Below are 26,844 nucleotides of genomic sequence, written 5' to 3' on the forward strand. Positions count from 1 at the left end.
TGGAGTGGGCAAATGATATAATGGAAACAACACAACATTCCACTTCTGTACAGTTCATGTATCATTAAATAATAATTGCATTTCTGAATCAGGCTAAGGCTCATCTATTTCAATAATCCAGATGGATGTCTCTGCAGAGAACAAATGCAATATAACAAGTATCTCAAACATATAAATTAAATTTTATTATAACCTATCAAAGCGATCCTGAGAAGAAACCTTTCGGTCTTGTTCCTCAAAAACATTAGTGCTACCTGGTTGAGCCTTTTTCTTCGTTCCATAGATAGTTATGTCAAGATCCTTGTGCCTAATTGAATGCACACAGTCTTTGGATTACTGAGATCTCCTGAATCTCACAGTAATCCTATAGTGGCATTAGAAGACCAACAGAGTGCTACCTCCCTGAAAATGTTTATTCATAGTCAATGAATGTGCTAATGTGGTCTTGAGAATTAGATACATCACACATGGAGATGATACTAATTCAAACCTATGTTACCAAATGTCAGAACAGGATCTGGGTAGTAGCATTTACTTATTATTCTTCATTTCACTAGAACAGAAACAGAAATAAAAATAAGAATATGCGATGTTCTGAAGTGCCCTACAAGCAAACACCATTTCAGTGGGTACATCCTTTGGAAGTGAAAGAGGAAGCACTGTAAAATCAGAGGGTTCTGATACTAACCTCATTGACGTTTCTGGTTTAAAAATAACACTATAAACCTACTTAAAAGGGTTCCTTTGCCTTTCCTGGATGATGGAACAATGAACCACATTAAAACCCAATACAGCACTTTTTGTAAATAGTGATCATTTGAGTTAAAATTCTAATCTAAGTAGGTTACTTTATTTGTGCTTGTAGACTCTTGACAGTAATTATATTTTTAAGAAAAAAACTTTCTAAAAGTGGGTTGAGGGTGATAGAAGGAAGAATCTATAGTGACTATGAATTGTATAATTTCATGTAGAACCTGATCTACAGATGAAGACAACTGACCTGAAGAGACTTAAGCATTAAGAAAAACATTTACTAGAAGTGAACAGTGATCATCTGCATGTAAGAAGGTTTTTTTTTTTTAATGAGCAATTTCCTGCTTTTGGTGGAAATATTCCTCCACTGATCACATAAGGATCACAAGATACAAAGACTTTACTTTTGCATTGATACTGCTATTGTCGTCAAAAGAAAACACGAACGTGTAGGCAAGCTCTGGAAAGTCTTCGGAGGAACTACCCACCTGTTTAATCATATTTCCTGTTTTTAACTCCTTAATTCTAAATTCAATCTAGCCTGAAAAAATAGGGCTATAAATATCTCAGACCCACCTCCCCCATTTTGAGTATTAAAACGGTACAGTTTCAAGAAAATATAATGATTTCACAAAAGTGTTCCAAATACCAGGAAGACTGCTATTTGACATAAGCAAAAATTTCTCTTCAAGTAACCATGTATGAAATAAGCAGGCAGCTAGCCAAGTAGTGCTACTTTGCTTGGTTTACTGTGGAACTGAGTAGTGTATTGGACAAAGGAAAATGATTTTTTTTCTTTTCAACTTATGACAGAATATTGGGATCAGAAGGCATCCAAGGATTTATTCTTCCTTAAGGACCTTTGTGGAAGCTGCACATCCAACCAGTCTTAAAATCAGTTCTAGAACCACTATCCACACCAATTTTTGACCATTCTGGTAATTATTGATTAATTTGAAAAACACAAAATAAATAACATGAACATCTGCTTTACAAAACCATTTTTCCAGCGAAAGGAATTTATTCATAAAAATCTATAACAGGGACATTTTAATTTAACCTTCCCTTTTTTTTATTAAAAATGCTCCCACACATAAGGACCAAAAATTATTGACTGTTTCAGCATTTAAACCAATGTTTCCATTATTAATACTAACCATATACTGGCTACAAGTTATGATTTATTTAAACCCCATCATTTTATAAAGTACCTAGAAAGGTGCTTCTTTATGATTTTAACAATTATACCACAATTTTCTATATACAAAATAGCTGATAAGTGATATGCACTTATATATCCATAAAGCTATTGTTACCATAATAATAGCCTGTCATAGTCTTTGCAAGATGAAATGACAGCAATTTAACACATGAAGAATGGGCCGACAGATATGCAGGGTTTATGAATTTTGTTTGGTTGTCACTCAAACATTATGAATATTACTCTAAGCGCTTTTTAGAAAAATAGGAAAATGAACCCACTGCACTGAAAAGGGCTTTCATTATGGAGGGAAATGCCTAGAATGCCACAGAAGTATCAAATTCTCTCTGAAATGCACATTTTCTTTATGTCTAGTCCTTCTATAAAACCTGGATTGGGGAAAGACATGAGAAATAGAAAACATGTAAACAGATGGATTTATAGAGCTACCCTTGGACTTGGTTGGTAGACAGCAGTTAGTGTAGATTTTGGCAGTCAAGTTGCTGAGAGGTATTTGTCATTCTGTACATATAACCCAGGGCGGAAGTTTCTCCAATTAGTGTACCAGCTAAATTTAAAATGGCATTATTGGTTTATACAGTTATAAAAAACTTTAGTTGATTTGAGATGTTGCCTTCTTTCATATATACCAGCCAAGTCTCTATTCTCCATGGGAGAGGCCCCACTTTGTATTATGTGACTTAGTGAACTCTGTATAGTCACAGTGCAAAAGAGGGGCTTTTTATTGTGGCACCCATCACATGGAATGATTTCTCTAATGAGAAACATGTGACTTTCAATATCACGCTTTCACCTGCAGTGGAAGTCTTTTATGCCCAGACATTTTTTCTTTTCACTAAGCAAGTGAGTTATCTCCAGTCATTTCCCCCCCCCCAACAGCATATACAATTGAGAACAATATCTAAGTTTGGAAAGCACACTGTATGTAAAAAATAAGAAAAGAGAAATTGTTGATGTCTTAATACAGCTTTTTTTTAGTGTCAGGAGCGACTTGAGAAACTGCAAGTCACTTCTGGTGTAAGAGAATTGGCCATCTGCAAGGACGTTGCCCAGGGGACACCCAGATGTTTTGATATTTTTACCATTTTTGTGGGAGGCTTCTCTCATGTCCCTGCATGGAGCTGGAGCTGATAGAGGGAGCTCATCCGTGCTCTTCCCGGGTTGGATTCGAACCTGGTAACCTTCAGGTCAGCAACCCAACCTTCAAGTCACAAGGCTTTAACCCACTGCACCACCAGGGGCTCCTTAATACAGCTTATACGTAAAATCATTAAAAATGTTAACATTTTATATAATTGCTAATCTAAGATAATAATAAGCATAATAAGATGCTTCCAATCTAGTTTAGAACTTTCCCTGCTTAAGACATATTAAGATTATAATTCCATTACAATCTTCTATCTACTTAAGTATATTTTGCTTTATGCCCCCCCCCCCCCGCCTTATCCCTTACCCTTTTCTTGTGCCACCTCCACTTGGACTAACTCATCTTAAACTCTAAATCCAAAATGTCATTGTTTAGATTGAAAGTTTGCTCCCCTTTCCTTCAATGAATATAAGCTCAACACATTTACCCCATATGTTCTAAAAATCTATTTGCTTCCATATTCCCTTTTCAGCTTTAATGTCACAAGTCAGTTTGTCATTAATAGCTATATTCCAAATTTCTCTATACTATTCTTCTAATTGGATTTCCTTCTTATCTTTCCAATTCTTTGCAACTATCAGCCTCACAGCAGTTAGTAAACTAGACGACAATTCTTTCTCTTCTTGTGAGGGTATAGTCGTATCATACATTGATAACAATGCTATTTCTGGTGTACTCTTTTAAATCTATTTTTATTATTGCTCTTATCTCTTTAAATGCCATTTCCCAAATTTTTTTGTATAAATTTGCAGGACCACCACATATGAATGTATGAGCCTACTTCCTGGCAACATCTCCAACATTGGCTTGAATATTTCTCGTCTATCTGATTTAATCTGATTGGAGTTAAAATACAACCTCCATATTATTTTATAATTTTCTTTAATTCTTATATATATTTTTAAAATGTGCATATTCCATATTTTTTTTCATTCTTGAACATTCAAGGTTTTTCCCAAATCTAGTTCCCATAATTCTCTAAGATTGTCTTGTTTCTGTATATCTTCTAGTAATAATTTATAAATATCACTTATTCTTCCTTTAATTGTTTCATTTTCTTCTTTATTCTCTCTGTGGGTTACCATCTTCTCTAAGTTCATATATTCTCTACCCCATTATACAGTTCTTCCTTCTTATATCAGTTGATCATTTTCTCAATTGTAAACACTGATACCAAGCTATGTCCTTTCCTATTAGTTATTCTTTAATTCTTTGTTTATCATATTTAGATCCCAATCTCTTATTTTTTTTATACCTCTTCTTTTAAACTCTTCCTCTAATTTGTTGTTAAAGACTTCCTCTAATTGTCTTCCTCTAATTTATTTAGATTTGTTGGGAAGCTTTCTGTCATCAATACTGGTGTTACAGGTGAAATCCCTGGCATCAGTTTTATTTTATATTTTCTCCAAACCTCTAAAAGGTTTTTTAAAGGGGGAATGCTTAAATTATTATACCAGTTCTTTTTATATCTGCATTTATTATCCAAAAAGAAAATATATTCTAATTTCAGTTCTATTTTTTTTAATCTTCTAGACGCTTCCATTTTCCTTGTTTGGTAGGCTTTCTACAATATACCTTAGTGGGTTGGCATGGTAATATACTTTACTATTTTGAAGGCCTAGACCACCTTCTTTTTGTGGTTTATACCATTTGATTTTATTTATTCTGGCTTTTTTGTTCTCATTGCAAAACAAGTTCAACATATTTTCCAGTTTTTAAATTCTTCATCTAAAATTTTTATAGGTAGCATTCCAAAGAAAATGTTTAAATAAGGTAATATTTTCATTTTGATCAATGCTATCCTACCAAACCATGAAAGTATAATTTTAGCATATTCTAACAATTTTGTATTTATTTCCTTTCTTAATTTAATAAAATTATTTCTGTTAAGTAAACTTCAATTTTTTCCTACGGTTGTATTGGGTTTTCCACTGTTAAAAAGTATTGTCTGCAAATATATTTATTTTATAATTTTCTTTTAATCCTATTCATTTTATATTAACTTCCTCTCTAATTACATAAAGTAATATTTCCATTACTATTGCAAACAGAATTGGGGAAAGAGGGCATCCCTGTCTTGTACTTCGGGTTATACTTATTTTTTCTATTAGGCCATCATTCACCATTACTGAGGTGTAATTCTCTGAGTAAAATTTATCATTTGTTGTCTATATGATGAACAATCTTGATGAGGCATTTTGTGTTAGTTGTAGCATTTGAATAATCTTCAGGGGCAGTCCTACATAAACACACTGCATCAGTCTAAATAGGAAGTTGTCAGTGCCTGGATTATTGTGGTTTAATTATTCCATCAGCCATAGCTAATGGTGCACCAGTTGCAGATGATGCCAAACACTCTGACGCATGTAGTTCACTTGGACCTTTAGTGACAAAGATGGATTACCAACTATTAAGGCTCTTATAACAAATAAGGACTTTTATGTAGATTGCTCTGCATTTATCTGGTCATCAAACAACTGATTTATTAGCACTTATTAAATGTCTGTTTAAGGAACAATTACTTCGTATCTAACTAATCCATGTATTAAAAAAACCAAATACATGCTAGCAATGGTACATAAATATCAATCACATGCAATTGTACAGGAAAGATCCATTTATGAAGAAATGGGGAAGGAGCTTACTATATGTTGTTGGGCTCCAACTCTTGTAGGCCCAGCTAAGGCATGGGCAAATCTTTGGTCCTCTAGGTGTTTGGACTTCAACCCCCAATCACCTGGAGGGCTCAAATTTTCCCCTGCCTGATATGGAGGATTCCATATCACTCAACCCTACATTACAATTTTTGACCAGGATTTAAATTAATTAAAAATCAGAAAGTATTTAGGTATGTGGATATACACATATTTACTCAAGTCAAATGCACCACTGAATCTAATGCACACCTCAATTTTCAAAGTCCTGAAACCAAAAAAAAGGTATTTGCTGAGTAATGTGCAGTGGAGAAATGTGCACTTTGTAATTGGGCCAAAAAAGATGCACATTACAGTGGCAGCCTGTTTATAATTCCTTCCTTAAAAACAGAAATGTTAGAATACCAAAGCTTAAAGCAATTGAAAAGAAAACCTCGGGATACATCTATGATGCAGAATGAAGCCACTGTAAATGTCTTGGTTCAATGCTATGGACTCAAAGAAAGCTGTAGTCTGACAAGGTCTTGAGCCTTCTCTGCCAAAGAATGCTAGTTCCTCAGCAAATTGTAAATCCCAAGATTACATAGCATTGAGCCATGGCAATTAAATTAGAGATGACAGGAGCTCCAGGTGCTCCTGAAGCAGCTTCCCCTTTTGTGTTAGCTCAGCACTATGATTACTGTATTACGCAAATCTAATGCACACCTTCATTTTAGAGAAATGAAGCAGGTGGACATAGCACTAAATGAAACATGCAGAATAGTCACAGGATGCCTTAAACCTACACCTGTTGATACACTCTACAAGTTAGCTGGCATTGCCCCTCCTGACGCGCGACGGGAAGTTGCTGCTAACGGTGAGAGAAATAAGGTCAAACACTGTGAAAGCCACCCACTGCATGACTATCAGCCTCCTCCCACCAGACTCAAATCAAGGAAGGGCTTCATGAGAACCACCACTCCTCTTGATGTTCCTCCAGCAACAGCAAGAGTGTCCCTCTGGGCAGCTAAACCTGGCAATTCTAACTGGATGGCCCCCCATGAGGGTCTTCCTCCAGGGGCAAACCAAGAATGGGCAACTTGGAAGTCCCTGAACAGACTCAGAAGTGGAGTGGGCAGATCTAAAGACAACTTGGCAAGGTGGCACTACCTGGAGGAATCCTCCACCTTGTGTGACTGTGGAGCAGAACAAACAACTCTGCATATGTATGCTTGCCCACAATGTCCTGCCTCATGCACGGAGGAGGAGTTGTTTAAAGCTATGGACAATGCGGTTGCTGTTGTCCGTTTTTGGTCTAAAACTATTTAGTTGCTTGTGATTTCCTTTTTTTTCTTCATCATTTTAAAATGTATTTGTTATGCAATGCTTTTGACACGAAAATAAATAAATTTTAGAGAAATAATTTAGCCAAAAAGATGAGCATTAGAATGGAATAAATAGGGTAGTATTTAAAATAAAGGCTGCCACACAAAGCTCTTCTGGGCTACATAGAACAAGGAAACTATAGCATTCACCAACACTAAAGTGAAGGGGGATACAACAGGTCACATAGAGCCCCACATGTACATTGAAACATCTGTATGAATATCTAAACTGCTGTGCTAAAGATACTATCTCCAAAATATTTGAAAGACTAAAAATTCTGAGATCCTGGCCTGACTAGGCACTTGTTTTTCAGGTTTCCTGTTAGACCCTGCCCCCACCCATTTGCTATAAATCTACCAACATCTCATCGCTAGTTATAAAGCTGTTGCTTCAGAAAACTGTTGCATAGATTTAAAAACCTACACAGTCAAAACAATATGCAATTGAATCATATGAAGTACTGCATTTTCTGATGAGTATTTTCACCCAATAGGATTATCACTGGAAATCTTGCTTCTAGCACCTTCACATTTCTACATAGAGTGGGCTTATACCAAGGACAGGGCTCTTCTGTGCACTGTGGTCTGGTGGTTTAATTGTAAAAAAGAAAAGAAAAGCACTGGGCTGCTTACAGTAGTGGCACTGGCATATGTACATCCCAATGTGTGAAAGAGTGTTGCACTTTATACTGTACCTAGCTATTTAATTCCCATGGTCTTTCTGTTCTTTTCCTACAATGGAAAATGAAGGTGGTGGCACAAGCATACAAATGATTGTAAAACCAATCCACATGCCCTTTCCTTTGTAGAGAAGAAACAGAAGGACCACAAGAATCAGCCACCTAGATACAGTGTAAGGTGTTTGTGGGGATGGTCACAAGGCTGGTACAAGTGCCATCACGTGTAGATAGCCAGGCACTTCCTTTTTCACATAGGAGTATGGGGAATTGCAGAAAAATGTGCAGCAGCAGCAGCTCAAGTGTGCTTAGCTGGCTGCCATTACCTGTAGCCATGTACACATGTACATCTACTAAAAAAAGTATCTATGTAGGATCATAGATGAAAGCAAGTCTGTGGTCATGGTAAATTAAGGAACTGCCATGTGTTCATTGTCTGGATTAGTCATCTGGTCTTTATAATACTGATTTCTGTCTCAATATTTCTGCATACTGTAGAGCTGCATATTGTGTACAAAGTATGTTCATGGGTGTTCGAATATTATGTTTCCTGGAAATAAAACCTTCTCTCAATTGATGAGGATTTTAATAGGAAGCCCACAAAAAGTAAACAATGAATTAAATGTCAAAATGTAACAGGCTGAACGGTTGTTCTGCAGAACTGACCTGACTCATTGTGATAAAAATCAAACTCTTTTTACAACATGTGCTAAAATGACTTCCAGGTAGCTTCATTCACAAATGAAGACTAGGGTTTTTTTTCTTAGTTATCTTTCAAGTGCTCTTAGCATTTCATAAAATTTCAGTTTTCGTTTCAAAGAGCCATTACTAAAACGAACCATCATCTTATATATCTGGAGACTGGTAGAATATAAAGTTTTTTTTTCTTTTTAGTGTGGACTGTGGCACTCAGCTCAAAATTCAACATTTGGAACTTATCTAAACTTATGAATGAAGTAAAGAACTGGAAGCCTGAAGATTTTTCACAGTTCAAAGTTAGAGGTTTAATAATTTTGAATCACTTCAAGCTACGAATCAACTCCAGAGCTCTAATCTCATCCAAACATTAATAAAATTGTGAAGTGTTTCATTAAATTGAAATTGCTAAGCACAGTGAAGAGAAATTTTAAAATAATGAAATGTTTGCTATTACAATGGCCTTGCTATGCTGGTTAAGGGACCATTCAATCTGCCGATTTACAACTTGGCTCCAGTCTGAGGTTTATATTCACTTCTCCAGCCAAGTTTGTTTGTTTGGCTTTCTTTTCTTTTTTTAAACCAAAATCTTCACCCAAAAATTATGCATCGGAAAATAATTATCTTAAAATTAATAAAGGGAAATATTAGGAAAAAAATAGCCTAGCTTTTTCCTGCTACCCACAATAAACTATTTTCACAGTGTAACTTATTGGTGAACCCCTATAAACTGAACTGTACCTGAAAGTGCTTTCATATAGCAAAAGAGTTATACTATATATTATAATGGTATTTAAATCCAAAAGTTCAATCCAAGAAGTTCCTTTTGCTTTTTTTGGAACTCCAAAATTGGCTGTAACTTTAGATCTCTTTATACCAAGCAATCAACAGTTCCAGTCGTATGACTGTGAAGCTGATCTCAAGACTGGTACCATTAAACTCAAAGTTATAAGCAATGGACAAAGAATGATTTCCCTCATGGTTATGGCCAATTGCGTCTCCGTTGGCTTCATTTGTTTTGTAGGCTCTGTTGCTTTCAGCCCACATAATTCTCATCGCCATAAAAGTTCTGGTTAGTTTTGTAAAACAGCCATACATTCTTAAAACTCAACATCACAATGTGCCTTTCTTCCTGCCCATTTCTCACATCTGTTGACTTTGTGGGCTAATTTTTTGGAGGAATGACACAGGGCCAGAAGCCATCACTCTCTAGTCCACTACTGATCCAGGCCTGCAAGAAGTTTGTCTATCAAACCCAATAAATTGTGTTGGGACTGCCCACTTTTCTCATTTACAAGCAGATAATAAAGAACTTGTCTTGCCATCATCCATATTAGGCATTCTACTAGATATTTAGCCTATTAGACTGAAAATACATATTAAACACTAATGTATAATAAGTCCTCCACTTTCATGGGGGTTTGGGACACAGGAACCATGAAGAAGTGGGAAAATAATTAATCCCCCCTTTTTAAAACCTCTGTGGGAATCTCCAGGTCCATCAGGATGACTCTATGGACAACTTCCAATAAAAGACCATGCTGGCATATTTTAAAATCTATAATATGCACTGTATGTAAGTACTTGATAAATGCTAATAATGCTAACAACCTCCTCACAGATCATATCTTTACCATGGGAACTTCTACAACTTTTTTTATTAAAATATCCAAAGTCCATACAAATAACACTTGATAGTTATGTTTTCACTTCTATTCCTCTATCCTGACATTTGTTCCATTACTTTCAGCCAATCAGGACTTTGTTACACTCAATGTCATTAAAAAACTTTATGTAAGTACAGGATGTAAGGAATTTTGTGGTACAGTAGAGTCTCACTAATCCAAGCCTCGCTTATCCAAGCCTCTGGATAATCCAAGCCATTTTTGTAGTCAATGTTTTCAATATATTGTGATATTTTGGTGCTAAATTCGTAAATACAGTAATTACAACATAACATTACTGCGTACTGAACTACTTTTTCTGTCAAATTTGTTGTCTAACATGATGTTTTGGTGCTTCATTTGTAAAATCCTAACCTAATTTGATGTTTAATAGGCTTTTCCTTAACCCCTCCTTATTATCCAAGATATTCGCTTATCCAAGCTTCTGCCGGCCCGTTTAGCTTGGATAAGTGAGACTCTACTGTACTTTAAAAACAAGCACATTGAATGTGATATGAGCTTTCTTGGGAAAATATACTTTATCAGCTTTGTCTTAGAATCATAGAATCATAAAGTTGGAAGAGACCTCATGGGCCATCCAGTCCAACCCCAGCCAAGAAGCAGGAAAATCACATTCAAAGCACCCCAACAGATGGCCATCCAGTCTTGCTGTTTCTGTAAGAGAGTAGTATGAACAACCATCTGGAATTTATCTTCTTTGAATTCACATTCACACACCATACACAATATTTTGCTTTCAAAATGTTACAAACTGCTCTTCAAAACAAAAACAAACATTCACAAGATGTCTGAAAATATGCAAAGAAAGACAGAACCTGCACAGCTGTCGAGGAAGTTAGCAACCAGATGCAACCCAGAGCTGAGAGGAGAATACACACTATTATGCTGAATGAAAAGTAGAACTGCCCAACAGCCATGACAAGCATCTAAAGGCCTGAGGATAAGTAAACATCTCTCTCCTATTGAAACATATTTTATGGCATTTTATAAATTTGACGACACTCCAAGTCCTCAAAGTCTATCCCAGATACTGAATTTCAGAATAAAGGAGACCAACTTTGGTGTTGTTTAATACAATGGTTTGGCACACTGATAAATGATATTGAAATGATTCTCAAAGACTACAAACCAACCACCACTACATTATTCTTGGGGGTAAAAGCAGAGCCGGCCCTAGGTATTTTTCAAGTGTAGGCGAGCAGAATTTTGCCCCCCCCCCCACAAAACCAATCACTGAAAAATAAAAGCGTTGGATAAGCGAAAATGTTGGATAATAAGGAGGGATTAAGGAAAAGCCTATTAAACATCAAATTACATTAAGATTAAGAGAAAAAGACTGAGAGCTGCTTTTGACTCTGGGATCCCGGGTTGCTTATTGCTGGACCAGAGAACTACATAACCATATGAAAGGCCATTTAATAATCAATTTATTATTTTTGAATATACTAATTCCTCTAGCAATTCCTCAACATACATGACAGGTTAATGCAACCATCTTATGAAATATGTTGAGTGGGGAGGCATTGCATGGTCCAGAGGCATTAAGTAAATTTAATTCCCAGAGGTTTTTTTTTTACTTTTCCTGGCTCAAATATAATACTTGACCTACTTGGTAAACTGGGACTCTATTGCAGCAAAAACTGGTTAAATCCTAAAGACATGTACCCAACAGTGTCCTGCAGATTAGCTGTGCAAGAATGCGCAGATCAAATGCAGAAAGCTAACAGCAGACACACCACAGTTTCAAACTTTTATTGTGCTGAAGAAAGTTATAGCATCTTCACTGGCATAAAAAGAACTTACAAAAGGAAAATTCTAAACTCTATTAGCATTATATCTTGATTAGACCAAATGAGCTGTCACAAAATTCAATTCAGAGCAAGCATTCTTCAGAAATCCTCACTAGGCTAGATGTAAGCAAAGCAAAAGGAAAAATAAAATCTGGCTGATATTCAAGCCATGAAAGCTGTATCTATTTACAATCTTAAAATGTGAGAAAGGACTGTAAATATAAACTGTATTATACACAACTCTTGGAGAAAAATTTAGACATGGGGATTTTTTTTGTTGTAAGAAGACTGCAATACTAAGGAGATGAAGTTCCTTAGATGTGTGACTGTATTTGAACAGAGCCCTTACATGTGTGACTGTATTTGCACACAACCAATGTCACAAGTAGAAAATTCTTGCACCATGAGTTAGTTCACAAGCTGGACTGCATACTATCAAGCATGAATAACACAAGCCAACAGATATAATTTTAGGCCATTCTTAATAGTTTTTTGCACTGAATTCAGATCTGTGTTTATTTTTTCTCTATCACGTGTAGTGATAGAGTATTATGTATTGTTGATAAGAGTGATCAATAGTATTTCATACCGGCCTAAAGCACTTCTATGTATGTGTGCAAGCTTTTCTTTAAAAATAGACCTCTAATAAGAACCTCCAATGCTATATCAGATGCTACTTCAACAATCCCTTCAGCTATTTGTGTGTGTGTGTGTGTGAGAGAGAGAGAGAGAGAGAGAGAGAGGGAGAGAGAGAGAGAAGGACAGAGAAAGAAGGTGTCTAAAACACAGATTAAGGAGATTACAGATATCCCGCCATATTTGTGGTTTTGACTTTTGTGGATTTATTCACTGATTTGATTAAAAATATTCTCTCTAGGAATCTCTAGGTCAGCCACTGAGACCGTATAGTCAACTTCCTCCAATCATGCTGGAGGACCTAGTAATTTCTAGAGACAATACCTGTCTAGGAATATCTAGATATTCCAAATATATGATCTGGAAGATCTAAAAATTCCTATAGCATTATATTCTCATGTTTCGTCACAGTTTTTCACTTTCATGTCCCTAACCCTAGTGAATGTGAAGGGCTGACTGTAATATCATCTCAACAAAATGACGTTTTTATGACATATGTAGTCTAATCCTATGTATGATTACCCAGAGATAACTCTCATTTGAATAGGATGGACTTCTAGGTAAGAGCATATGTAGGTTTGCAGCCTCAAAGTGTCACAATACAATTAAATTTTATTAGCCATCTTAGACCTGTGTTTGTGTGTGCATGTTTGTGAAGAAAGCAATTGACAGTATAGCAACATTTAGTGTCCACTGGCTCTCTACTGCACTACAAGATAATGCCAACAGCAGCACAAGCAGAAACTGACTGGTGGTTGTAGGATTCTTGCAGGCAATAGAGCGCTGGCTTTATAGACATCTGCTCTCTGCTGTCACCATGTGGACGTTCAAAATACTTCTATATACAGTATGCCCAGTTTGGTCAGAGATATGGCACAGCATATTAAATCTAAACAATGTAAAACCTCATAATTTTCGAAGTTTGATGCAATAGTTATCTCTAACTGGTGAAGATAATTTATCAGTACTTTTGGATGATTAGACATCTTTTATTGACAGCCAACATAAAATACAAAAACACATGTATGTTAATCTCTTTGGCTCAACTGGATGATAGGTCATATTAAGCCACTGTTGGGGTTATTTAAAAAGAGATTTGGAAATTATGCCAGCAAAGGGAGAAGGTTCAGAATTTGATGAAAGGAAGGGAAACAAGTTAGAGGTAAGAGCCTAGTGATATAATAAAGAAATGTTATTGAATTGTATTTGGCTGTAGTACAGATCTTAGAAGCTTTAACAGTGCCTACCTGTTGGAGTAAGGCAGTCTTGCCAATCGAAATAACCTGCATATATGCCAGGTTCCAATGAGCCCACTATAGGGTCAGCTTTTAGTTCAATGTACATTTCAAACAGCCGTTGATCCAATTCTTTTAATGAGTCCATGCTCACCTAAAAGTAATGGAACAAATAGGAAGAATATTAATATGAACCCAAGTCTTTGTACCACCTTATAGAAACAAGCAATCATTTAACAACTTCAGAATTTGAAACACTAGGTTCTGAAACAAAAAACAAAATGAAACAAAACCCAAATCAGTCCAAGTAGATGGTTTCCAAGAACCATAATGGGAAACTTGTCGCCCATTCTGCTTAAGGATTAACAGTTAAAAAACAGGACAGCTAAAGGCCTGTTAGTATCAGGGAAACAATTCATATGACATGGATAGTAACTCATGCTACCAAGAGAATGAGCCAAAACCAATTCAACGCAGTGGCAAGTCTGAGATATAAGAAGCTCTTTCCTCTGTTTCAGATAAACTGCGTTTTAATCATTTATCTGAATACTAATTGTGATTAATATTAACTCGAACCAGCAAGGAGGCTTGTTTCTATTAACTGTAGTTAACATTTAATCATGGTGTGTTTAGATTCAGACAATATAAGTTGAGCTTAATGAAAAATAAAAGGGAAAGCTGCCAAATGCCTCCATATAACTACATTGTGAGAAAGAGTGAGACCTGGTATGGATGGGCAGTCGGGTTCATTCTTGCAATGGAATATTGTGTAGCATTAGTCTAGCATGGCAATAATTAAACATTACAAATGGAGCGAGTCATCCTTTCTCAGCCACTCGTTTCTCCCAGAAATACATCCCTGCTAAAATATATGGATAAGAACTCTGCTTATTCAGGATCTATGCCTTGTTTTTTGGTCACTTGTGAGCAGAAATCTGCCAAGTTTCTTAGTGTCAGACCCAGGAATTATGCAATAGGATACTGGACAGCTACAAAATCTTTTGTTTAGAGAGGTACCCAAAACAGCTAAAAAAAGAAAATTGTCATAGCTTCACAAAGTATGAAGTCATCCAAAAATTTCCCTGTTACAAAGCCACTGGGAATGATGGTGAAAGCCAAAACCAACATGTGAAAGACAAAATATAGTTGGCTGCTCTTATTTATATGACTATTGCTATTATAAACGCAGGTGCTTGAAAATACATTTCTGTTGTTCCAAAAATGCTAATAATCATGTATGTGCTATGAAGAATACACATATTCTTGGAAAATATTCCTAGGAACAAAATTCTAAGAAGCTGTAATTATTTCTGATTTTAAAAAATGTAGCCATCTATTTATGAACAGTCATGACAATGGGACCTCTACTTACTTTTGACATTTCTGTTATTAAGTAAGAAGAACTGAGAGCAAAACCATAAAAAATAATTTTAAAAAAGTGGTTGTCTGCAAATATCAGATTTTGTTTAAAATGTTTTAAATTATCTCAAAATACTGTATTAAGAATATGTATCATTGATTAAAATGTTGCTGGGAATCCAATTAAGTGCTAAAGATGAGTATAAACGGTTTTTCTATTGAGGGTGAAGAGAGAACCAAAGGATCTTTTACAAGTTTATAATATGGACAGTTCGAGAATCTAAAATCAAGTTCCTAAGCCAATTCTTTTTATTCTCTGTGTTAGACTTATCCGCCAAGCTATGAAATTCTTAGCCTAGTCTGATTAATTATTCTGAACAGTTACTAAGAATTCAGATCCAATATAGAGCTAATACTTACCTGAGTTATTTTTTCAACTCCTTGAAAGCCATGTTTTTCAAAATACTCAGCTAAGTTTAGGAAGGTATGGCGTTCCAGATAACAGCAGTTACTAAGCACAACTAAAAGCCTTCGTTCCTAAATCAAGGAGGAATTAAGCAGAAAAAGAGTCATTAATGGACTAAGAAAGATGACAAGGCAAGTAACTGTGCTATCAAGAGAGCTCACAGAAAGATTGAAAAGTACGATGGCTAAGTAATGGATTAATACCAAACACAGTAGGACTTACTTTCAAGTACAACTAAGTATAAGATTGCTTGGTTAATCTTTTTAACTGGATTTCAAATAAATACTCACTAAAGACAAACTTGAGTCCTCATGGATGCTTCCAAATAAATCTGAGGATGAAACATCACCTGAAAGACTAAGAGATTTGGCAAGATGTTACTGGTTGAGCACTGAAAGCTTGATTCTAAACATTCACCATCTACCTACATTACAAAGTAAAATTGGTTTTAGGTCAGAATAACTGACATGCTTTCCTCTGAATAAAATCTGGTAGTTTATCTCTGTGATCCTTCAAATGGTCACCTGTGCAGCCACACAGGTAATAATATTATAATAACTTAATTTTTGTACCCTCCTCCATCTTCCCAAAGGGACTCGGGGTGGCTTACATATGGCACAAGGTACTAAAACAACTCAATAAACAGACAGTACAATATAAAATAAAACCACAAATATATAAAACAACATTTTGAACTCAGAACAGCACCAATAACCTATAGTATCATCTGTCACAAAAACATGGCCAACTGTAAACAAGAAGAAAGGAAAGGGATAGTGCAAGTTGTAGCTAAGGACGAAGGAAATGAGATAAAAGTGCTGTGCTGTATCATAACTACAGACCATTGGGCTAGACATTCTCAAAGTCTAAATATCCAAGTCTTCAAGTTCCTCCGGTAGGAGGATAGGGTGGGGGCCTGCTTAATCTCTCTGGGGTGGGTGTTCCAAAGCTGGGGGACCACCACCGAGACAGTGGCCAGACCACGAGAAGGGCCTCCCTGGCAGATCTTAACGCTCGCGCAGGTACATAGGGAGGGATGTGATTGCAAAGATAGGCAGGGCTCGAACCATTTAGGGCACCTGCACTTTGAATTGGGACTGGAAATAGCAGCCAGTGGAGCTATTTTAATAGAGGTAAGTTGTGTGCTTGCACAGAGGAAGGCCCTGAACCTTCTCAAGTTGGGTGATAAAGGTTTTACCTTTATCAGCCGTCTGGGAATATAAAGAGGCTGTGTTCTGGACCTTGACTATTGTATTTGCAGAAAGTTTCACTTCATTCTGTTTCTGAGAAGGAAGATGAGCCAGGATATTTTTCCACACTTGATAGGCCTTTAAGGACTTTGAAATGTTCTGTTAAAGATTTCTAATCTTCCTCATAGACATTTAGATTCCAGATGAGGAGGAGTTTCCACTTCAGGTGTCTAGTTATGACACAATATATTCTCAGACTTATTTTTTTGGTTTTGGAATACAGTATCATTGTAGTTTCCATTAGATCTCTGAAATTACTGGCCACTGAACAAGATGAACAACTTGTTGATATCTCAAAATTGTTTGTTCACGAACAAGAAAATGTGTGTGTGCATGTGCCCATACATATGCATATTTCAAAATTAGAAAATTGGAACCGTAAAATAAAATAAATGTGCTGCTGAGGGATTTTATTTAATGCTGGTATTCAGACTGGCAACAAAGGGAAACACTTCTACCAGATTATTTTACTTACTGTGTAGTATCTACATCACTGTCAGGTTTTGTACTCAGTTGTTCCAGGCAATCAATGAATACCTATGAAAGAAAGAAAAAACCCTTTATATTTAACCATATAACTTAACAACTAGTAATATCACAGCAAATATCATATCATATAACAAAAAGGTGAACTTTAATGTTGTATTTTCTTTAACTATTCCCATCCACTGCAGTGTATTTTCCCTTTCACTCAAGGAACTCAGCTTTTAACTTAATGTTAATAACCTATATTGTATATACCTTTTAGTTTTTGCTTCACCTGGGATTACATTAAATAAAATAATGATAGTGATATTCACAAAGCATATACCTATATCAATGACCCAATTCTTTTGTGCATTTGACTTACTGTTGAAGTCAAGAAATAATTGCTATGAGAGTATACAGGAATTCTAATGGTAGAAAGTGATAAAAGTAACACAACATTTATCACTCTCTACCATTAGAGTTTGTTTACTCTCTTTATTTCACATGTTTTATCTGCTCTGATTTATGAGAAATCTGAGATTGAAAATACACCAACAACTTTTCTGAAAAGGGGTAGGATGAGAAGAGAAATCTATACCGGTAGGGATAGAAGCATATGAGGAATCAGATGTTACCATGTAGCTGAAATTACAATTAACAGAAAAGAAGTATATAATTTACAAAAGGAAACTAATGCATAGATACTAAGCACAGCACTGCTGGGATCCCTGTTTTCAGGATTAGAGACTCCTCATTTGCAGCCACAGTTTATGTTCAAGCATTATTTTCAAGCTGCATGTGGAGAGGCTGAATGCAAACCTTGATATGAATCAAAGGGAGTTCAAAATAATAAAAATTGAGGCTTCTTTAAAAGGTTTTTTAGGCACTTAAAACTACATTTCCTATTTTCAATCCCTTTTCAATCCCCAGCTGAAACAGATTAAATTCTAATGACTAACAGTTGCCTTAAGTCCAATGTTCGTATTACCTGCATAATGTTGATGCTCAGCTGATATACATCTTCCTGTATTTTTGGTTGCTGAAAAACCTAAAGAAACAATATACAGAATATAAATAAAAGATCTTTCATCCCACATTTGGTCCTGACATTTCATGGCCAAGCTGAAGAATGTTTTGTGAATCTACTAGGCAAAGAGTAAAAGGAACTAGTCTTGGAAGCTGCAATTACTTTTTCATGTTGAATTTCTTTAACTATTCTATTATGGAGTTCCAAGGGCATTGTATTCTTGTGAATGCGCCACCATGAGTTCAGAACACTTTGGGAAAGTTTGGGGAAAAAAACCTGGCTTGGAAGCTTTCCCTACAGTTACATGTGACTGACACAACCTACATGTCTGTGTGTATGTGTACATGTGTGTATGGGGGGGGGGGGGGCAGAAAAGGAGGGAGATATGAGTCTAGATTGCGTTAGTCAGTGGTTCTCAACCTGTGGGTCCCCGGGTGTTTTGGCCTACAACTCCCAGAAATTACAGCCAGTTTGCCAGCTGTTAGGATTTCTGGGAGTTGAAGGCCAAAATATCTTGGGACCCATAGGTTGAGAACCACTGTGTTAGGCTTATATTTACTGATCTAATATCAACATACAAAGCTACAGTTTGGCAACAAAGGACAAGAGATATGTAACAGCTCAGGATCAGATATGCACAAAAATGTTTTCACTAACCCTGTATTGCTAAATTTAGTTTTCCACCATTTGGATCCAATCCTTCAGTACTATAACCCTTTTGGAAGCCTCTGGGAATGCTCCATTATCAATTGTAGTAAAAATTCATGGAATTGTCAAGAAGTGAACAGGTAACATGAAGGCAAACACACAAGCCAACATGCTTTATTTATAGGTTTGGTAGCGCTTCTCGGAGCATTATTAGTTAACTAGAAAGGCATACACATATTTGGTTTTGAAGAAAAAGTAACGAAGGAGAAAGTTTAGTTTTTGCCTCTGCAGCAAATCTAGCTTTTTTGGCAGACAAGTGTGTCTCTCTGTCCCCCATGGGCTACTGTGGGGAGGAGAGCTGGCTGCAAGAACCACTCCCAAACAGAATACTGGCAGTTCAATACAATCGCTCTTATGCATCCTAAGAACAGATTTATTATTCCAAATACACAAGAAGCTATGATGATTTTGTTGTCTACCTTGCCACGCAGATAACTGGATTTATTTGACAACCAAAATGGTATTAACCTGTACTTACACTTGTCTCCCCAGGTTTACATTCCAGGACTCCTTTAAGTGACTGCAGAGAATGTACAACACATTGCTCAAACTGGGATGGCTGAAAGAAAGAAAAAGTTTTTTTCTGAAAATAAACACTTGGAAAAATGTGTATAAAATATAGTTATCTGTTTTATTAATATATTTCTCTTCTGCCCTACATGCTACACATATCTAACCTGGAGTAGCATGTGGCAGGGCCACCCTAACAGGTGCTTGACCTGCATTTACCACAGTCAAGGTATACTCCAGATTCTGGTCCAGAATTTGGAGTATCCCATGAGTTTGAGTCATGTAAACTGTTGGGACAGTTCTGAGACAGAATCAGCCACAATGGTTTACACTGCCATCCGATTTCATTTGGTCTTGGGCAGACCAGGGACACAGGATGGCACTTACTATTCCCTCCTGTTCTCTGTGCTGCAGGGGCCTCTGAAGTGATATGGGTCCTGCTGGCCAGACGTCACCTATAGTGACAAGGCAAATGGGGAAGGGAAAGTCAATTCCTGCTTTCCCCCTTCCTGCATTGCCCCAATGGATATCACTAAGGCAATATGATGGCCAACTAGCATGGCCCATGTTGCACTCTGAGCCCACTATGGCATGGAAAACAAGAGGGGAAGGTAAAGGTTGCCTTCTGGTAGCACAGAATTGGGTTTGCCTTTGTTGGGCAATTGGGACTCCCTCCTGCTTCCATAGCACCCACCAGAGGGGGGGGGGGAGAGGGGTGTGTGTGTGTGAAAACCATTCCAGGATTGACTTGGCATACACTGTTCTGGGTCAACCCTGAGACAATGGGTCAGTGTAGATCCGCCCACAGTAACAGATCTAATGACACAAAGCATGCTTCATGGCTAAGTGGGAAACTGGACTTAGCTCCCCCTAATTGTTATATGACGCTAGTTATTAAACAACCATTTTTCATTAAGTGCACATCACTGTTTTTGATAATATTCATATCTGTCCGACCTCATCCCATCCTTCTTTGCCAAGACAAATGACCTGAACACATACCAGAATTAAAATGGGGTGCAGAAGACATTTCCAAGAGAAATTACATTTTCCTATGTGGATCATACTGCATTTTCAGTACACTATTGATAAGGCTGAGATAAAGTTATAATCTTTACATCATCATAGCTGAAATGTAGCTTCCTTTATTAAGGCTAAATTTTTGCAATTAAAGCCTACAAGTAGCCCAAGGACTGAGTGAGAATCTGAACTCAGGACATGTTAGTCCAGGACTAATAAACTATGCCTTGTACGATTATAGATGACTAATAACATAGCTATGTCCCCACCAAACAAGTTAAGCCTTCATTATCCACAATCCAGTCTTCCTTTTCAGCTAATCTCTTCACATCTGCAAAAAGAGGAAAAGTTTCCAAATTGTTATCTTTTCATCAAAAAGAAACAACAACATTTACTTTACTCTTCAAATGTAGACACTTGCTATCTTAATTTGCTATCAAGGCCTTTAAAAACTTTGCAAACACTTTTTAAAATATTAAGCACGTTGACAGAAAAGTGTATAAAACATCTTGAAAATACTGTTTGTGAAACAATTCTTTTAATATATAACACTAAAACAGCATATAGTCTGTACCCTTAGGAGTGAAAGTGATTTTTCAGAGGAGAAACCAAGTTATCCATGTTTGAATGAAACTACATTTTCATTTTTCAGTACCAGCCATCAACTTAGCTAAAATTATAAAAACGCTTTCCCCAACCTAATACTCCCTGCGGCTAATAGGAATTTTGGTTGAATACATCTGGAGAGCATCATGGTAGGAAAAGTACTTTCAAACTGAGAATAGAAAATTTAGATATATGAAGGTAAATCAAAGATGGGTATAACAATGTTCAGGGGAAAACATTTAGGTGCCTCCTGGGACTGATATACTATTGAGGAAGGATATAAAACGTATTTTATTACCTTCAGCTGTATGTTGCAAAGTAATCATTATACAACGAACTCTGAGATCAAAAATGAGATCCTGAATTATCTGAAGCATATCATTTGGTATTTCAAGTGCAGTAAGAGATTCATAGCTAAGCCTAAAAAGTACAAAAAAGTGAAATTTTACACATAGCTTATAAAGTTGAAACCAACCTAGTTCTAAAAAATACCCCCAGTCTCGTTTCTCTAGAACATTAAAATAACTCAGTGCAAGCAACACCTAGTCATATGATATTGTAATGAAGTGTGGAACAGATTGTATAATGGGAATAAAGATATTGGATTTGACTGTCATTTAAGGATAGAAAAACAAATTTGAAAGAAGTAGAAGTTCTGCCTAGGCAAAATGCACACAACCTATGGTTTAGCATAGAGTTCAGATGCTTAGGAGCCATAATTACTCAAGCAAAGTAATCATGTGGAGTACCTTTTTAAAAGTCTCTTTCTTTATGACACAGTTTCCTGTGCCAGACACTGATATTTTCACTCTAATAGGGTTATGAGAGTGGTAGTATTTCCATCCTCAAATTCCTTCATTAAAAGTGTACATGTGTTATGAAAAGCTAATAAAAATAACCAGATCAAAAATTCCCCTGCTTGATTGTGGGAGCTGTCTGACTTAGTCCCATACCTAATACTCCTGGAATCTTTTAGGAGCAGCAAATACTCATCTTGCAGTAAGGAAACATAGGGATGAAGGCCAAAAAGACAGCCTTAGTAGGTTGTATGTGACCTGTGGGATGCACTTTGTACACCTCTGACCTAACTCCCATCCACAGTGCAGAATTATAACTATTTGACATCACTTTAATTAGCATGAGTAGGATATAGACTGTGCAGTTAGGAGAGGGGAGGGACAGTTCCATCCCCCTGTTCATTGTCTGTAATAAAATTCTAGAATGCTAGTGGAAATGGTGCATGATGTGGAAATTAGTGTAACATACGAAGAGTAACCGTTGTTTCTGGGATTCTTTGCTTAACACTCTTTCTTCTTTCCAACTAGATAATAGTTGGAAAGAAGGGAGAGTGGAAAGAAGGAGAATGCTCAAAAATGAGATGATTTACTTTGCTTCAACAGGCTTAGTTACTCCTGCCTTCCTGGAAAGGGAGAGAGTCGCTGACCAAATATCCATCGCTGTTTGCCTTGATCTGAAGTTTCCAAAATGAGGCAAATTGGCAGCATCAACTAACAGCCCCCAAGTTTCGAACAAGATAGGATCTGTAGGTTTGTTCTTAAGTTGAATTTGTTTGTAAATCAGAATAGTTAAATTTTTAAAGTGTAACTCCAGCCAAATATATATATTGTTTAGCTTTGGATAACACAAGGAAGGGTTAACACCCCTGTGGTGTTTGTTTTGCTGTCCAGAAGATTTTACCTCATTTTCTGTCCCTGTGATAATTAGATTTTGGCAAATTTGGCTTGTTGTGAGAAAGCTTCAGCTGAGACACCTTTTCTTCATGATAACTCTTTCAGGAAAGAATTTCTCTTCCTAGGGGAAGATTTACCTCACTTTCTGGTGTCTCACCCCCTTTCTTAACTATGTTTGTTGTAAGTTGGATGTTTGTAATTCAGGGACTACCTGTATTAGGCAGGAATTCACAGTAGTGAAGCCCCCCTTTCTTATCACACTAAGGGCAAGACAGAGACAAATTGTAACATCCTTGACTGGAGCAGAAGTACGCTTTAATCACAACATGAATCCAGGGATGTTTGGAATTGCTTGGATTCACATACGATGCCAACACCAATTTGACAATAAAGCTTAATAAAGCATGTCCCCGTCTCCCCCAACACAAAACATACATTAATTACTGTAGTTACCTGACCGTCTCAATAACATGAGGCAACCACTGACTAGAAAGTTCAGACTTCATCTCCCAGCCACCATAATCTCTGAGCTCATTTTCTCCAAGGCTGAATGGAAGTAAAGCACCACGAATCAGTTTGACCAGGGAATTCATCACTTGCTGAATCATAGTCTAAACAGCAGAAGGAAAGAAGTAACACACTGTATCAAGAAATGTCATATAGCGAAATAGAGACATACTCTGCAACACAGTCTAACTTAGAGATGTAAAAAGTGATATACTTGTCATAACTGTACAGAAAAAATCTTTTTCGTATTCAAAATCTAACAGTGAGTCTGTGATACCAGTAAGCAGTAGTTCGATTTGGTGTGCAGTGTCATGATTTAAGAGCATCGTACTTGGGGGACAATTATGTTCCCTATCTCAATTTCTTTCCTCACAATACTGAATACTTCCAAGAACTATCTTTCAAGCTTATCTTCTTCCAATCTGCAGAACAGTTCCTTTACAATATCTTAAAATGCTTTACTATGAGGCAGATAACAGCAATTAAAAACTTGGTTTTTTCACTGTGCATTTGAATAATTTAGTCTCCATGTCAAAAATTAAATTAATACATTTCTCACGCACTGTTCCCTTCTCTATAATTAACCGAACGTCCATCCCCATCAAACGGTTAAGAAATGTTTCCATCTTGTAGTTTGCCCCAAAGCACTTTATAACTATATTACTGCACTTTAGTTCAAATGTCCCCTCCACATCATCCCCCTCTATCAACCTGGTGGTTCATTTCATTGTATTTTGGTTTACTCATTTTATGCTTTTAATGAGTTTTTATGATTTATGTAATGTATTGTTTTTATAATGTCGATTTTATTGTGTTTTATTTATTGTAATATGTCTTAATTGTTGTACTTGTTTTGTTTTTCGGGCCTTTGTCCCGTGTTAGCCGCCCCGAGTCCCTGTTGGGAGATGGTGGCGGGATAGAAAAATTAAGTTACTTATTTACTCACTTACTTCAACTAACTTTTGCTTACTCCAACTGGGAAGATATTGCCAAAGTCTTAGGCAAAACTACTTTCTAGCTCTACTAACTTTCATCAGGTGCTATAGGTAAAACCACCTTTATCATTTATCAAGAAAACCTTATAAAATTAAAGCAGTCATAATAAATCAACATATGACTTAAATGCACATACACAACCACAGCATATGAATAAATTGATTAGTCTATTTCGGACAGGGATGCTAGCACTCCATGTGCTCATTAAATGGGACACATTTTCAATCCAACTATCACGTGATGACCAAAGTGAGTGTGTGAACTCACCTTACAGATGACAAAACAAAGAGGTGAAAGAAACACAACCAATGCTTACAATGCAGAATCAGTGGAGTGAATGTGGTATAAGGATAAAAATGGTGAGTATGATTTTGAAGTGCAGTCCAAACAAGCCTAAACAAGATATTTATGTAAGGGGTCATCTAAAACTGTGGGTGAAAGGGGAAACTCAAAAGAACAATGTAAATTATTTCTGGAGTTGGAGCCTTTGGATTTCATCCCCTCAGATCACTCTCACAGGTCAGATAATGTGATCTGAGGGAATCACATCACACCTTTTTGATATTAAAATGTCAAAAAAGTGTGGAGTGGCTGTTGCTCTCACCCTCCACATGTTTCACTTTTAACTCTATCTAGAAAAAAACAGATAACTTAAAGACCATTACAAATATTCTTATTATTTATAATACTAAATAACTGAGTTATTGTGTTTGGAACACTACATGTCTGACTAGTCAATTTCATTATAATACATCTAAAAATTGTGAGACAAGACTTCAGTTATTGAACTAATGCTTGCTGTCAAAAATCCAGATGGGGTGCCTATGCTTTACTTACCTTGAAATCATTTTGCCTTTGTCTAGCATTTTTCTTTGATCTTTCCATTTGGCCTGATTTTTCAGCAGTCTTGCAAATATAAAAATAAGAGAGAGTTAGTGAGATTCAGTTGTTAGTAGCTGACAGCAACAAGTTGGCATCTTTATGAATCCCATTTAGCAAAAGTACTTGCTCAGAGTCTGATTAGTTGAAGAATACTACAAAAAGTGGAAAGATACTTTCAATCTTTTATTAATGCTTCAGAGTGTTTTTGAAAACAATTTTTATCTCATTTATCTTCTGTGAAGCTTTTATTATTCCTAAGTTTTCTTAGAAAATATTTCTAAATAAATCACCTCTGTTTTTATAGCTAGAATTAACAGTAGGTACAGATTGAGTATCCCTTATCCAAAGTACTTGGGACTAGTACTTGGATTTCAATTTCTTTTCAGATTTTGGAATACCTATATTTGCATGTAAGTCCATAATGGGCTGTCTTAGAGATGGAACCAAGTCTGAACATGAAATCAATTTATGTTTCTTATATATCTCATATACATAGCCTGAGGTTAATTTGATACAGTCTTTTAAATACAGTAGAGTCTCACTTATCCAACACTCGCTTATCCAACGTTCTGGATTATCCAACACATTTTTGTAGTCAATGTTTTCAATATATCATGATTTTTTGGTGCTAAATTCATAAATACAGTAATTATTACGTAGCATTACTGCATATTGAACTACTTTTTCTGTCAAATTTGTTGTATAACATGATGTTTTGGTGCTTAATTTGTAAAATCATAACCTAATTTGATGTTTAATAGGCTTTTCCTTAATCCCTCCTTATTATCCAACATATTCGCTTATCCAACATTCTGCTGGCCCGTTTATGTTGGATAAGTGAGACTCTACTGTACCTTTGTGCATGGAAAAATATCTGTGTACATTGACCTAGAATAAAAGGTGTACCAGCCTCATCCACCTATATGGATGATTCTGTAAATAGAGTATTTTGGATTTCAGAATTTTAGCTAACTTTATTCTTTTAATTGAAAGGAAAAGAAAGGTCTGATGTTCAGGATATTATTTATTTGGGAAATACTGAAATAGGTGCCAAACATTTCATATTTCATCTATCATACACAACACATTCAAAATAATCTTGGAAAATTCTTTTTACTATAAGACAGTTCTTTCAACTTTCTAAAGAGCTAATCAGATTCTGCCTAAACATTTCACTAAACACAGAAAGTAGATTTAATCCATTCTGTTCACACACTTCGTAAGTTTTAAATATGCTGTTAAATGTGCTGTGCTTAATTCCTGACTATGATGTCAATTAATTAATTAATTTCTGACATGGTGAATTAATTTGGGATGATCAATTGTTGTTTCTACCTCTGTAATCCCCTACAGATTCTAGAATACTGAAAGGTATATTTGAAAGTAAAGATTTTTCTTCCCTTCCTTCACTGGTTTTGCTGACTAGGTTAACCCCTTCCTGTACAGACGTCTGTGGTAAATCCAACGGTTAGATTTTGCAGATTTGCTTCATGCA

The 26,844-nt window shown here is 36.2% G+C and overlaps 1 protein-coding gene across 1 annotated transcript in view; it reads right to left on the reverse strand.

The window, feature by feature from the left end:
• Positions 1–26,844, reverse strand: part of exoc2 (exocyst complex component 2) — an 89,859-nt gene that overhangs the window by 20,139 nt on the left and 42,876 nt on the right. Inside the window, exons 14-23 of the mRNA XM_003224392.4 lie at positions 25,305–25,373; positions 23,418–23,575; positions 21,572–21,693; positions 20,937–20,998; positions 19,616–19,696; positions 18,391–18,450; positions 17,410–17,471; positions 15,975–16,041; positions 15,639–15,755; positions 13,872–14,013 (exon numbers count right to left, since the gene is read on the reverse strand). Of these exons, the coding sequence (XP_003224440.2) occupies positions 13,872–14,013; positions 15,639–15,755; positions 15,975–16,041; positions 17,410–17,471; positions 18,391–18,450; positions 19,616–19,696; positions 20,937–20,998; positions 21,572–21,693; positions 23,418–23,575; positions 25,305–25,373 (940 nt within the window). The remainder of the gene's footprint in view (positions 1–13,871; positions 14,014–15,638; positions 15,756–15,974; positions 16,042–17,409; positions 17,472–18,390; positions 18,451–19,615; positions 19,697–20,936; positions 20,999–21,571; positions 21,694–23,417; positions 23,576–25,304; positions 25,374–26,844) is intronic.

Source organism: Anolis carolinensis, chromosome 4, assembly GCF_035594765.1.
Source record: "Anolis carolinensis isolate JA03-04 chromosome 4, rAnoCar3.1.pri, whole genome shotgun sequence".
NCBI lineage: Eukaryota > Metazoa > Chordata > Lepidosauria > Squamata > Dactyloidae > Anolis > Anolis carolinensis.